Source organism: Triturus cristatus, chromosome 11 (assembly GCF_964204655.1).
Source record: "Triturus cristatus chromosome 11, aTriCri1.1, whole genome shotgun sequence".
In the NCBI taxonomy this organism is placed as follows: Eukaryota; Metazoa; Chordata; class Amphibia; order Caudata; family Salamandridae; genus Triturus; species Triturus cristatus.
The window spans coordinates 670,658,488-670,671,857 of NC_140594.1; the positions used below are offsets into that span (position 1 = coordinate 670,658,488).

The 13,370-nt window shown below is 44.0% G+C and overlaps 1 protein-coding gene across 1 annotated transcript in view; it reads left to right on the forward strand.

The window, feature by feature from the left end:
• MOGAT1 (monoacylglycerol O-acyltransferase 1) overlaps positions 1–13,370 on the forward strand; it is a 163,407-nt gene that overhangs the window by 53,666 nt on the left and 96,371 nt on the right. Inside the window, exon 2 of the mRNA XM_085634266.1 lies at positions 6,732–6,910. Within this exon, the coding sequence (XP_085490392.1) occupies positions 6,732–6,910 (179 nt within the window). The remainder of the gene's footprint in view (positions 1–6,731; positions 6,911–13,370) is intronic.

The following is a 13,370-nucleotide window of genomic DNA, read 5'->3' on the forward strand; positions in this document are numbered from 1 at the left end:
CAGATAGTAAAGTTGGATCAGCCTCAGGTGAGCTAGAAAGGTTAGGATACGAGGGGCCATACGGGCATCTCACTAGTTTGCCACCTCAAGGGTACTAATCCAGGATTTAAAATTTTCTTTAAGGGAGTCAAATACAGTGGTGGAATTAAGGATGAGTGTTATGTAGATTTGAGAGATCCTTCCCCAGTTGTGCCTTGGAGGAGCCTGGCCTCAAGGGGTTAAATTCTAGGCGGTAGTCTGTGCAGGAGAGTGTGTGTCTTAGCTGTAGGTATTTATGGACTTGAGTAGGGGAAAATAGAGAATAGAGCTCCTGAAAGGATTTCATGGCTGATCTCCCGCCAATATTCCTTACTGTATCTCATTTGGCAAAACCTTTTAATTGTGAAACTTGGCTTAGCCAATGCCGCTTCCAAAGTGGGGTTTATTGTGCAAGTGTCTTCTTCCATTCCAGCATCCATGCACAACGGTCCTTGACCACCAGCCTGATGGGTTCCGGAAGCTACTGGGGATGTGGACCCCGGACAGTATGCGGAGGACGTTGTCTAATCCTAAATTAGGCAAATCAAGTCTATGTCTGGTCTCCCCTGCTGCCTGTGAGCTTGTCATTGATTACTAGAAGTTGGGAAGGACATATGTCCGCCATACCTATACCACCATTGGATGTCTGTTGAGCGCACTTGTCGAGCGCTATGTGGGTGGGCCTTCCTGTCCATCGGAAGGATCGGATTTTGAAAGTGAGAGTACGGAACCACCCTGTGGGAATTTCCAGTAGATAATTTTGAAGAACATAGAGAAAGCAGGGTAGGATCACCCTTTTTTTTTTTTTTTTTTTTTTTTTTTTTAAGTTTTCAAATAAACAAGTAGCACAATGCAATTCTTAGAGTGAGCATCATCCACGATTAATCTTGTGTAGATAAAATACATGATCGTCATGAGTTTGTATTTTCCAGTCATAACGTCTCGCTATAGTTGTATGAATTCGTTTGGAATCAAGGAGCAGCAATAATAGTATAGCACTAGGGACACTGTCTAGGGTAAGGCTCTGTCGGTTCCCCTTGCAGAAGTCCCCTGTGTCTGTTGCGTTGTGGACTGTTGTGTGTCTCCTCCCATGTCCAGCCCAAAACGTCTCCTCCATGGGTCCCATATCTTGTGAAATTTCGTTGGGCACCCCATGTGGTTTGCTCAGCCGTCATGTATATGTCCGTTCTCCATTCCTGCATAGTAGGTTTATCCGCCACCCGCCCCCATCACCTGGCAATATCCCTCTTGGTAACCACCAGTCCCAGAGAAGTAAAAATTAGTTGACGTCTAGTGACGTCTACCTCGCTTGATATCCCCAATATCACAAAGCGAGGTTCCATCAGCAGTGTCGCACCCAGGACCGTACCCAGCAGCTCGATCACCTGCGCCCAGTATGTCTGGAGCTCAGGACAAGCCCAGACAGTGTCGAAGAAATCGCTGTGTCGTAGTGCAAGTCGGGCAGAGTGGTGAGTCTGCCCTCCCCATTTTATGCAGCCTGTCTCTGTCATAATAAGTTTGGTGTAGTATCTTGAACTGAATGAGCAGAAGCCTTGCTTTTATGGCGACCTCTCTGGGGTGCATCAACGCCGCTTCCCAGTCTGTCCTCCATGGAGCCCACTTCCCTCTCCCCCGGGGCCCGGAGCCCAGCCAGCCCGTCCAGAATGTTATTATTGATCGTTTTATAGGTAAAGGAGACGGCCTTGTGGATCAACTCCTCTTGTAGGAGCCACCCCTCTAAGGGTGAGTACTCCGGGAGATGCTCACTGGGGATATTCTCTTTCTGCTATGCATGACGTAGTTGAGCGTATTTAAGAAATTGGGAGTTGTTCATATTATATTCTCGTTTAATTGTTGCCCGTGTTTTGAGCTCCCCTTTTTCGATTATTAGGCTCATCATTTTTAACTATCCCACTTTGCTTAGGAAATGTAGTGGGAGCAATATCCAGTTTCATACAGGCCTCCATGGGGGCTATATTAAGAGACTAAGTAAGCTCCGGAAGCACAGATGTTCGGGTACCTTAGTATGTGAAACTAAGCAGTCGGATGGGGTTCGAAACTTGCCATGCACTGGCATCCAAACTCCTTGAGAAAGGAACTAGACGAGATTTGGCCCAGCTGCTGTGGCTACCTCATATAACGACAGGAGCAGCAGCGTCCAGGGACCTGTTACATGGGTGTTCTGGACGTAGAGGACTACATTATCTGTGTATAGTGAAATTCTGTTTTATTCTTGTGCGCTCCAGTGCCACTTATGCAGCTGAGCATCGCAATGTGAAGAGGAGTGATAGGGGACAGTCCTGGCTAGAGCCCTGTTGGATTGTAAAGGGTTCCGAGAGTGTTCCATTGATGTATACTTGTGCTTCTGGTGAGGAATACAAGAGGCTGACCTACCTACTGAATCTAGGCCCAAACCCAATGTGTTTCAGCATGGCCTACAAGAAGAATCACTTGATAGAGGCAAACACATTCGCAAAATTGCTAAGCAGTGGAGCACATGAATCCTAAAAGATGCAGGCACTTGATGCTATATCTAGTGCTACGTTCCAGCATTGGTTGGGTGAACTATGTTGGAGTACACAAGTGAGCCGCAGTGCAAATGTCTTGGCAAAGGTTTTTAGTTTGCTGTTAATGAGAGATATAGGCCTGTATGAGGCGCAGTAGTCGCGGGGGGGGGGGGTGGGGGGCGGGGGAGGGGTTTGGGAGAATTTGTGCAGTTTTGGAAATGACCACTATGATTGCGTAGTCCAAACCACTGGGGAATCTGCCTTGCTTCTGCTTTTAGCTACATGTCTAGAATCCGGGGTGAGAGTAGCTCTCAGAACCTCTGATAGTATTTAATACGGTAGCCATTTGTGCCATGTGTCCTGCCTGCAGTCAACTTGGGCAAGGCATCCCCAGTATTTTCTTTTGTGAGTGGGGATTCAATATCTTTTATTTGAGCGAGAGAGAGGGAAGGAAGAGGGATATCTGATAGTATGGGGTTGGTCGTGTTTGCTGGGGATTGGAGCATGGGGCATTCAGAGTGCGGGAATAGCACAACCTTTGGTCATGGCAGAGGCTGTACGTCCTTGTACATTGTAGTTATTGTTAGGTGTGCTAACATGGTGGTGCTAAGAGTCTTGTAGCGAGAAGGCCTGCATTTGTATAATGGTTTGTCACTTCAAAATCCAGAACATTTCCTTAGGACCTACGTATATCTGTCCTTGCTGAAAGGCAATGAACATCCATATCTGAAGTACTGTCCGGTCCCATGGGGTGATGATGTTTCCCAGGGTTGAAAACTGAGAAGTCCCCTAGTAGTGTATGGTGCAGAAGTTGGATCCACTGTGGGGTGAGGGGTTTTCAGTTTGGGGGGGGGGGGGGGGGGGTGGCTAGGCCACCGCTTGTTTCCAGAGTGGTTGATTTGTATGGATGCTGTCTCACTGAAGGCCTATGGCATCAGGCACACCGTGATCTTTACCAGTGCCACATCGTCAAGTAGAGTTGGCATGTCACAGGGCTTCCTGAGCATTCATAGAGGTAAATAACTTCAGTGTTGGCTCACTGCTTCCCCTTCAATGCACTGGGCAATATTTCTGACTCCACTTTGCCTGATTTAGGATTTTTTTTTTTTTTTTTAAATCTTTGTTCATAGTGACTCTAGGAAGATCTAATCGCCCATTTTGGGCAATCTGCAAGGTCTACTAGTTTTTTGTTGAACTTAACAAGCACTGGCAAGCCCAATGGGTTTGACGTTAGTATGGCATGTATATTGGTTGTGCGCACGGTGTACAAACATCCAACCTGTTGGTTTTGCTGACGCTTATTTTTCCAGCAGCACTGAAAAGTGTGAGCAGCATTTAAAAAATTGATATTACAGAAAATGAGGACTTTTTTTTAATATAACATCCTTTGTTGAGATACTTTGGTCAGAGCTTGCTCCTTAGTGTTGCTGAACTGCTTGCAGACTGAGTTCAGGTCTAACACCGTTCCTCATTCATTATAGTGAAGCTAGGGCACACCTAAACAGCCAATGGGAGACACACCTGGACTAAAATACTTGTGTAGTCTGATTTTAAGAGGTGATTGACACTGTCTCAATCCAATGGCTAATTGTTCAGAAGCAAAAGAAACCAGTGGCTTAAGGAGGCTGACCCTACGTCCTTTAAAGTAAGTATAGAATACAGTATGTCCACCATGAATGGTGCAAACACCATACACGTCAAAGATAACCAGCACTGGCCATGACAATAGCTTTCATCTATGTGAGATATATTGGCTTTGTTGGAGTGGAGTGGCATTGTGCGGCATGGAGTGGCTTAGTGCTGCCTGGAGTGGCATGCTGTAAAGAGCTTAAACACCTTGTCAGGAGTACTAAGTGCTATAAAAATAAAATTATAATTGAGTGGAGTGGCATTGTATTGTGTGGAGTGTAATGGCCTGTTTCGTGGGGTGCCACTGTGTGGCGTCGAGTCAAATGACTTTGCATTGAGTGGCATTAAGAGGAGTGTTGTGGTGTGGAGTGGCATTGTGTGTCTTGTAGTGGAGTGACGTTGAACGGAGTGTCATAGGGCCAGATGTACGAAATTCCAATTTTGCATTTCCCAACTAGCAAATCCTAAGAAATCGCTATTTAGGAACTGTAAAATGGAATGTACGAAAATTGCGATTCACTATTAGGAAATCGCTATTTAGGAAATACAAACCCATTTGTTCCAATAAGCCTAAAGCCCAAAGATGCAATTGATTTTTGCATTTCCTAATTTACGATTTCCTAATAGGAAATCACAATTTTTGGACTGAAAAAGCATTCCTACCAATGGGCCCAATACCACCTAGATCAAAGGGAAAAAAGAATGGTGCTTGTGTAGTGTGCTCAATTACCCTCTAGTGCATTTTCAAAATTGCACATGGTTACCATCATTTTGGAGTCCATGGTAATAGCATTTCCTAAATGCCCATTTTGCATTTAGGAAATGCTTTGTACATGTGCTTAGGAAATATCAAATAGGTAATCCCTATTTGCGATTTTCCTATTTAAGGAATCGCAAAATGCAATTTCTACTGGGTAGAAATTTCTTTTTGCGACCACCTTTAGGCATTTGTACATGCCAAAACACTATTTAGCATTTCTTAACGGCCCAAAATAGCGTTTCGGACCATTAAGAAATGCTGAATAGGTTCATATATCTGACCCAGTGTGTGGCGCTGAGAGTCATTCTTTGGCGTGGAGTGTCATAGTCTGGTGTGGAGTTGTATGGAGTGCATTGAATGGTATGGCATTATGTGGCATGGCATTGTGTGGAGTGGCATTGTGCGTGACCTGGAGTGGAATTGAGTGGCATTGAATAGTGTGCCGTAGAAAAGTGTGGTGTGGCTTTGTATGGCATGGAGTGATGTGGCATTGTGTGTTATGGAATGATGCCTGATTTGCCACTGAATATCCCTATAGTGCATCAAAGCCTCATGCTATATAAATGCAATTATAATCCAATATGTTTAAAATTATTTTGACCTACGATCTATATAAACCTCTGACTCCTTTCATCCAATGCAGGAGCTTGTTAGTAATACAACACTTCTGCAAGAACTGGCTTGTTTACAAGAAAATGCGTTTTTGGCCCGGAAGGGCTAGTGGGCGAGTAGTATAACGTACTGGCTGGTGATAAACGAGATGTAGCTACAAATGTTAGCCTTTTCCAAGGAGAAGCAAATCTGCTCAGTACTCAATCATGATAGAGCATGATATTCAGTAAAAGTTGCCTTGTTGTGAGAAGAGGTGAACAGACTGTCAGAGGTTTAAACCAAAGATATTCCAGAGTTGAAAATCAGGGGTCTCTACAGTGACTCACTCCGACATTAGGGTGGGAGGGGAGATAACGGGTGGGTATGAGGCAAAAAAGCACCGTAGACAAGGAAGGGTGGGAGTGAAGAAGAAACAGTATGTCAATCACAGCACAAGCAGCGGATGGACTCTAATTAAGATGAATCAATCTGTGTTTAGTCCATGCTCCACAGACCGAAAAAGAAGTGTCACCTGACACACGGTGGCCAATTAGGGTGCAGCAAAGAAGAATGACTTTGATGCCATCGAATGTTAAGCAATGGGCGGGCTCCAAGCCCTTTATAGTGAACAATACCCCTCCCAGCAGATGGATGTTTAGAAGCTAAATTGGTTGTTACCACAATTCATGCCACTCAGGAAATGCTGACCTCCATTCAAATTGTGGTAGAGTTTACTCCAGGAATTGTATTCAGAAGGCCACACGAGATTACAAAACGAGTCAATCCAATCAGAAGTACCTGTCTGAATGACTCCAGAGCTAAGCTTGTTAGTGCTGACAAGATGTTTAAAGTGATATAATTGCAAGCTTTCTTCACATATCTTTACTGATTCATATATAAATTTTAGTCCCACGTAGAATAGGTGTTTGCAAAGTTTTCAAGGACCTGTTATTTTAGGTTCACATAAAGGATGCTAGTATAACAAAATATAACGACCACTTTTATTTTATGAAATGTTTGGTCTCATTGTGAAAGGTTTCCATTTCATTTGGGGTAAACACAGCAAGTGCATTTGTGTCTGTTTATTAATCACTCATGATTACTAATCATGTATGAACCATTCTAGGATTTGTTTCGCCGGTTTTAGTGAATCATGACAATTATTTTTCATTTTGCAAAACTGGTGCTGCCTTCGTGTAATGTCACATTTGTTTCTTTTCTTGCAGCACAGTGTTGTGTGGGAATCTTCCTGCTGCTGATATTAGGACGCTATTGGGTTGTGGTTGCTTTGTATGTGGGCTGGCTGTACCTGGATTGGGACACCCCTCAGTCTGGCGGCAGAAGATCGGAGTGGGTCAGGAACTGGACTATCTGGAGACTTTTCAGAGACTACTTCCCAATTCATGTAAGCAAAATATTTACTGTTGAGTGTTGAAAAATTGTTGAATAGCACTATGAAGAATTAATTATACAATTACCACATTTTATGACATTACAACTTTATCCATCATAAAGGAATTAAGAGTAATACGAAATCTGCTATGTATTCATTAGAATGTTAGTAAATCATTTTACAAATTGGCCACATTACTGCTCAGAAAGCATCCTCGTGATTTGCGGAATTACATAGTGCTTAATTTTATCATCCCTGCTATGCCATGACCCCTCTAATCTTGCTAATCTGCATGTTTAGAATAACTTGCTATAACAATCTAGATTAAACACGTCACCACTGGGGTATCTACTCTTCCATGCTCTGATCTCAACCACTTACCCAGTGCTTACACCAAGAATAGTCCTCAGATGATCAAGCACCATCTCAAACTCAACCCTTTCAAAAACAGACGACCTCGATTTTAAGATGCCCGGCCTGCAACCAGCACTTTGCCTTGAACTGGGAGGATTGCCTCTTCCTTCCTGGACAAACAGTGAAAAACCTTGCTAGCCCTCTACTTAGTGACCCACATCATTAAAGCAGTACAGATGTGCTTTGACAATCTCCGCACTGGCCCACTCCCTCACATGACCTCAGCAATTACAGGCCATAATCACTTTAAATTTTTTCTCTCAGTTATCCTCTTTTCCTGGGCACCTGTTATACTGCTTTAGAAGAATCCGAAGGCCCAGATGTCATCTGCACCCAAATCCTGGCGAGCTTACCATGGCAAGGTGCCGACCTGCTCCAGACCAAGCTCCCTAACTATGATCGCTCCCAATCTCCCTAATTCAATAATGCCAATGTGATAAAGAGGAAAAAAGGGAGGCATGTGCTTTCCTGCCCTCGCGTGGACCTTTAAAATTCACTCCTGCCTATCCTGCATCCAATTGCTGACCCACTGTTCTTGAAATTAGCGTGGAAAAAGTGGCTATTCAAAGGCGCAAATATATCCTGGGCACTGCACATAACCAATTTATAGGAGAGCAGCTCCAACGCACGTAATGTTAAAATACCAAGCCAAATTCTACCTGAAGGTCTTCCATCGAACAATTCTCCAGAAAAGACCACAAGCATCTATGCCTAATGTAGGATCTCTCTCACATGCCTCTCTTTACTTCAGAATGTTACCATGACCCATACACATTCCGCTCCTGCACAACACCTACCGGGATCCATCCAATATCTCCACAGAGCACACCTTTTGGGCCTCCCCAGATTACGCCCATACCCTAAGTGCATCACCATTCAATATACTACTTGCACATCTCGGGACAAGACAACAAATCATCCCTCTACAACTGTGATCTTTACAATAAATCCCACACACTCCTCCTCCTCCTGGGCTCCTCCAACAAACCACCATCGTAGCAGAATGTTACACCTATCTACTGCAATGGCCAATCCCCACAAGACACTGCACAGTACAGCACAAAAGGCCATGAAAGTCTTATCTGAACGTTGTAGTTGCATTGGGACCTCTCTTTTCCTATGATCCAAGACACTGCAACCTTCACTTTAAACATTGATATCCCACCTCTAACATGTACTCTGTTTCTCTTCTTCTGTATGTCATAGGCAAGGCCTCTGCCGCCTCCTTCCGCGTTTCCACAAAGGATAAATAGTTTAGTCACAAACCTTTAATTCTCAAAACCATTCTAAAACTCCCTTGTGATTCAAAGGGCTGTTGATTAGTTTTTAAGGTTCTATATCTGCAAAGACTCACAGCTGACACCAAAGAGGAAAAAGAATATTTAATTAGAAGTCGGCATATCATGACCAGTGTCCATTGTTCTCTGGAAGGCCAGGCTACAAGGTGTGCCCTCAAAAAATCGCTTGAACAAATCCACAGATGTGTGTCAATATTGCTCAGGTCCATACTTGTTTCATGCAGTTGTGTGACCTTTGATGCAAGGCAGAGAGAAGGGCATTTTGCTTTTGTGGGCACTCTTGCAGCATTTGTTACTATACAATATTGGGAGCTACAGCCAAGATCAAGGAAGGACTGGGGAGCGGCGTGGAGATAAGACTGCCAAAGGATGCAGTCCCTCTCTTGCTGGCAGTAACATTCTTATGGGTGGGAGGAGATCAAAGAGCGGGTGTGAAAGATCAAAGGACGGGTTATGAAAGTACATTCCAAAGCTGATTGGGTGGTGGGCGTGAAGGAGTGAGTTGCACTTTCTCTGCGCAGCCATGAGACAGACCGTACAAAAAGTAAAGCTAAAAGCTTTCTTTGTTCTCAGTGTTCATTATAGAAATCCAAAATGTGATACATGATTATGCAGATATACACAAAACGGTATACAAAATTATGTAAAACCAGTATGAGAGTGTAATATCCTCAGTTCTTGTTAATATGTTCCCTCTCATCCTTTACCTAGCTGCTCAGCCAGTGTGAGTGTTCCGGTTAGAATGTTAGTGTGAGTGGAATGCTTGGGTGTCTGTGTGTGTGTGTGTGTGTGTGTGTGTGTGGACAGTTGGGAAGATGGGCTGAGCAGCTAGGAGGCTGCGCCCTGGTGGGGCTTGTTCTAGCTTGCTGTAACTCCTACTTATGGATTTATTAAACTACATAAGATCATCTTGGCTACGTCTACTTCATCACCTGAACAAGTGGGGCCAGCCCACTACATTTATGGCGACGATCTGGAGCTTTTCTCACGCTAAAGGTAGTTGGATGCCAACAGCAAGACTACGTTTAGGTAAGGACCTACTACATTTACTAACAAAAAGAAGAAACGAGTATCAAGACACTCAAAGAAAAGAAACCAGTCAAGCAGGAAACCAGTCAAGCATGCCTCGCAGCCCCACCAGTGTCCAATACACCGGACAGCCCCAGCCCAGGCGTGCTGTCATGTAATCTGTGTCTTCAACAACCGGTCATACAACATCTAGCTGTCTACTTTTGTAAAAAGTGACTTCTCCAAAAAAAAAAAAAAAGGTACATGGTACAACGTGCAACGTCAAGGCTGCCACTACTAATGGAGACTGTGCCTCTGGAACCAAGCGCAACCTATGTGGGAAGCATCACGGTCTGACAGCAAGTTTTCTCTACATTTTCAGTGAACTAATGAACTTCCTGCAGCTGGAATTAGTTCCCAGCTGAGCCTCGCAGTGTACTTGGACAGCGTTATTGTGTTTTTTTTTTCTTTTCAAGGTCTGGTGGTTTATTTCAACAGCTTTATTGGCAGTGACTGGCAGTATACTTGGTGGCAAGCTACATCTACGGATGACGTTCCGTATATGTGTTTTAGTGTTGGTTCCCTTGCAGAGACAATGACAGCACCAGGTGGTCCTTGTGAACTTTACTGGAGTAAATGGCCGAGCTGTTGGTGTCATGAGGAGCAGCACCCTTGGTGAGCACTTAGTATATTTGCGGGGGCAGAGACTGCGTGCTTTTCGGGTGGTGGGCGCGTTTTGTTTTTGCCGCTTTAGTTCTCTAAAGTGGACCCCCCAGCATGGCAAACTGAGGAGCTTAGTTTGAATTCAAAACCCCCACGCGCACCTTACCGTTATGCTAGTGTCGCGTGGGGGCAGGGCGTATATTGCATGACTTCCTTCGTCCCCTAGCTGACTAGTGACTCCTGCATGCAACAGCGCGCCGTGAGCCACACGGCGCCGCGCCAAGAAGCGTGCTACCATTTTGTGGTTGGCTACAGTACATCTACTATGAATTATTATATTACTTGGAGCTCCCGTCTGCCAACCACATTTTTCTTGTGGCTTTCAGCCTACAGGCTGCAACGTTTCTTCACATCGCTGTCTTGTGCTTGGCCTTAGCGCATTGGCCTCAGCACACCGTCGTTTGTAGAGGATTTGACTTTCAGGTCTTTTCATTTGTACGATGTTTCGAATTGCTTGGGCATGAACACTTCGGGGAATCATCTGGTGAGTTTTTACTGCCAAGTACATCTATCTGCTGCCAAGTACTTTGTTCTTCCGATCTTCAGTGGGCAATTTATCCACCACAAAGTACTGTTTATTTTTTTTGTCTCTGCTGCATAGTGCTATCTTCTGGCAAGTCTCCTGCAGCTGGTTCATCTTTACGTGCTACTGTTTGTGTCATTTTATTGCCTGCCCATCATTACCACGGTGACAGGCTCACCAGCGACATTTTAGTAATGATAGGTTTTCAGTGCATATTTAAATTGAGTTGAACGCCTGTACATCATCATAGCGGTGACAGGCACACCAATGTCATTCTAGTAAAGCTGACTTTATTGTGCAATTCTCTGTTTTCTTCACCAGTTCAAAGGAAAAGCAAATGTGTTTTGTTTGACATGTTTTATGCACGTTGCTATGTTGAGGCCATTTACCCTCAGCAGTGTATTCATACATGTTTTCATTACAGTTGTCGTTCTCCTTTTAAGAGATGGGAGTGGGTTTTAGCCCCTTGTCCCCATGTTTCTGATATTGTTATCCCTGCCTAAGGGATAGGAGTGAGTTTCAGTTCCATTTCCTTTTCAGATATTTTATCCCTGCCTAGGGATGGGAGTGGGTTTTTAGTCTCATGACCCCATGCTTCAGATATTTTTATCCCTGCCCAGGGATGGGAGTGGGTTTTCAGTCCCATTACCCCATTTTTCAGATACTTTATCCCTGCCTAGGGATAGGAGTGGGTTTTTAGCCCCATCACCCCACGTTCAGTTATTTACATATGGAATGGGTATTAGCCCCATTTTTCTGTTTAAAGGGGGTGTCAGTCCCACCTTTGTTATTTTGGTGTTGGGTGTCTGTTCCTTCACTTTGATGTACGTTGTCATGTGAGTGGGTAGCCATCTTTTGATGCCACACTGTGCTGCATTCTGTTTTTCATGCTGCACAAGTCCTAGGGTGTTAGTCCCATGCGACGTATTCTGTACACTTGGGTGTCATTCCCAAACAATGTTTGTTTTTTCACTTGGGTTTTAGTCCCATTGTTTTCCTCACATGAGGGGTGGCGTATTGGGTTTCCGCCACAGTCTTCTCACGTGAGAAGTACTTCCTTGGGTGTCGTTCTTCTCATTGTATTTTATTCTGGGTTAAGTTTACCCTTTTCTTCTGTCACGTGTGTCATGCTCACTTGTTTTATGTGAGCTCTTATTTCACTTCTTAAATTTTCTTTGTTCAGTATTAAAGGAGGAGGATGGTGTTAGTGTGTTTATCTAGCCTTTTATCCTTCTTTCCTCCTTATTGTGTCTGTTTTCTCTCTCGCTGTGTATTTCTTCATGCATCCCTGGGTGTATGGACTGTTTTTCATCTTTTGTACATTTCTGTGTATAGTTGTTTTCTTTTTAGTCTGGGTTTAGTTTAGGTCTTATTAATTTTCAGTGTAAAGGGCGAGGATGTGTATTATCCTCAGTTCTTGTTATTATGTTCCCTCTCATCCTTTACCTAGCTGCTCAGCCAGTGTGAGTGTTCCGGTTGGAATGTTAGTGTGAGTGGAATGCTTGGGTGCCTGGGTGTGTGGGAGAGAGTTGGGAAGATGGGCTGAGCAGCTAGGAGGCTGCTCCTGGTGGGGATTGCTCTATCTTGTTGTAACTTCTTCCTAAGAACTTAATAAACATCACCTACTTCTACCTGGCCACGTCTACAGCGTCTACTTGTACCTACTACACGCATGGGACTAGCCCACTACAGAAAGCAATAGCGTCCACAACCCTCACCCTACATTAGAAACCTCCACTCTCACACTGCACATTCAAACACCACACCTTAAACGATCATTCACAGGCCAATTTCGGACACATAGAATCTCACATACTCATACTCACATTTCTGCTCTTTTCATCTACACAGTAGTAACACAACAACATTTCACTGTTCTGGTAGACACCACTCCACATTCCTCCACGCAGCAATACCCTACATCATCTCAGCCTTTACTTCAGTATACACCATACCCACAATTTCGTTCAATATGATACCACCATTTCTAATTTCATAACGCTTTGCCTTCTCCCTGTTACACATCACAGTCCAGTCCAAAACATCACAGGTTTCAGCTGTATTTAACACTTAGGTGTGGATATTACTAGGTGAGCAGTTGGTGTATTGCCTCAATATGGACAGGAGTCCCTGAAGCTCTGGGGTTGGATATCATTGGTGAAGATAATAGCACTCTGGTTCATGGTATCTCTGTTCACTTTTTGCAGCTCAGTGCCTCAGAAGCAACATTTTATCATTTCACAACTGATGCTCCAACTCCTTCTGTTCCTACACTGAAGACTCTGGATTTAACTCGTGTCTCAATTATCTTTTAAGTGATCTGTTTACAAGCTCTCAAACTCCTGTTTCTACCAATTCTTTTTGCTGTAGAATCCTTAAATCCTTCATAGCCTATATTGATAATAGATTTGCCACTCAGGCCCATGTTCTTTCATTCCCTGCTGACTGAAATGCAATTCAGGTTGCTGTACCCACTGATCGGAGAGAATATGACTGTACTGTTTAA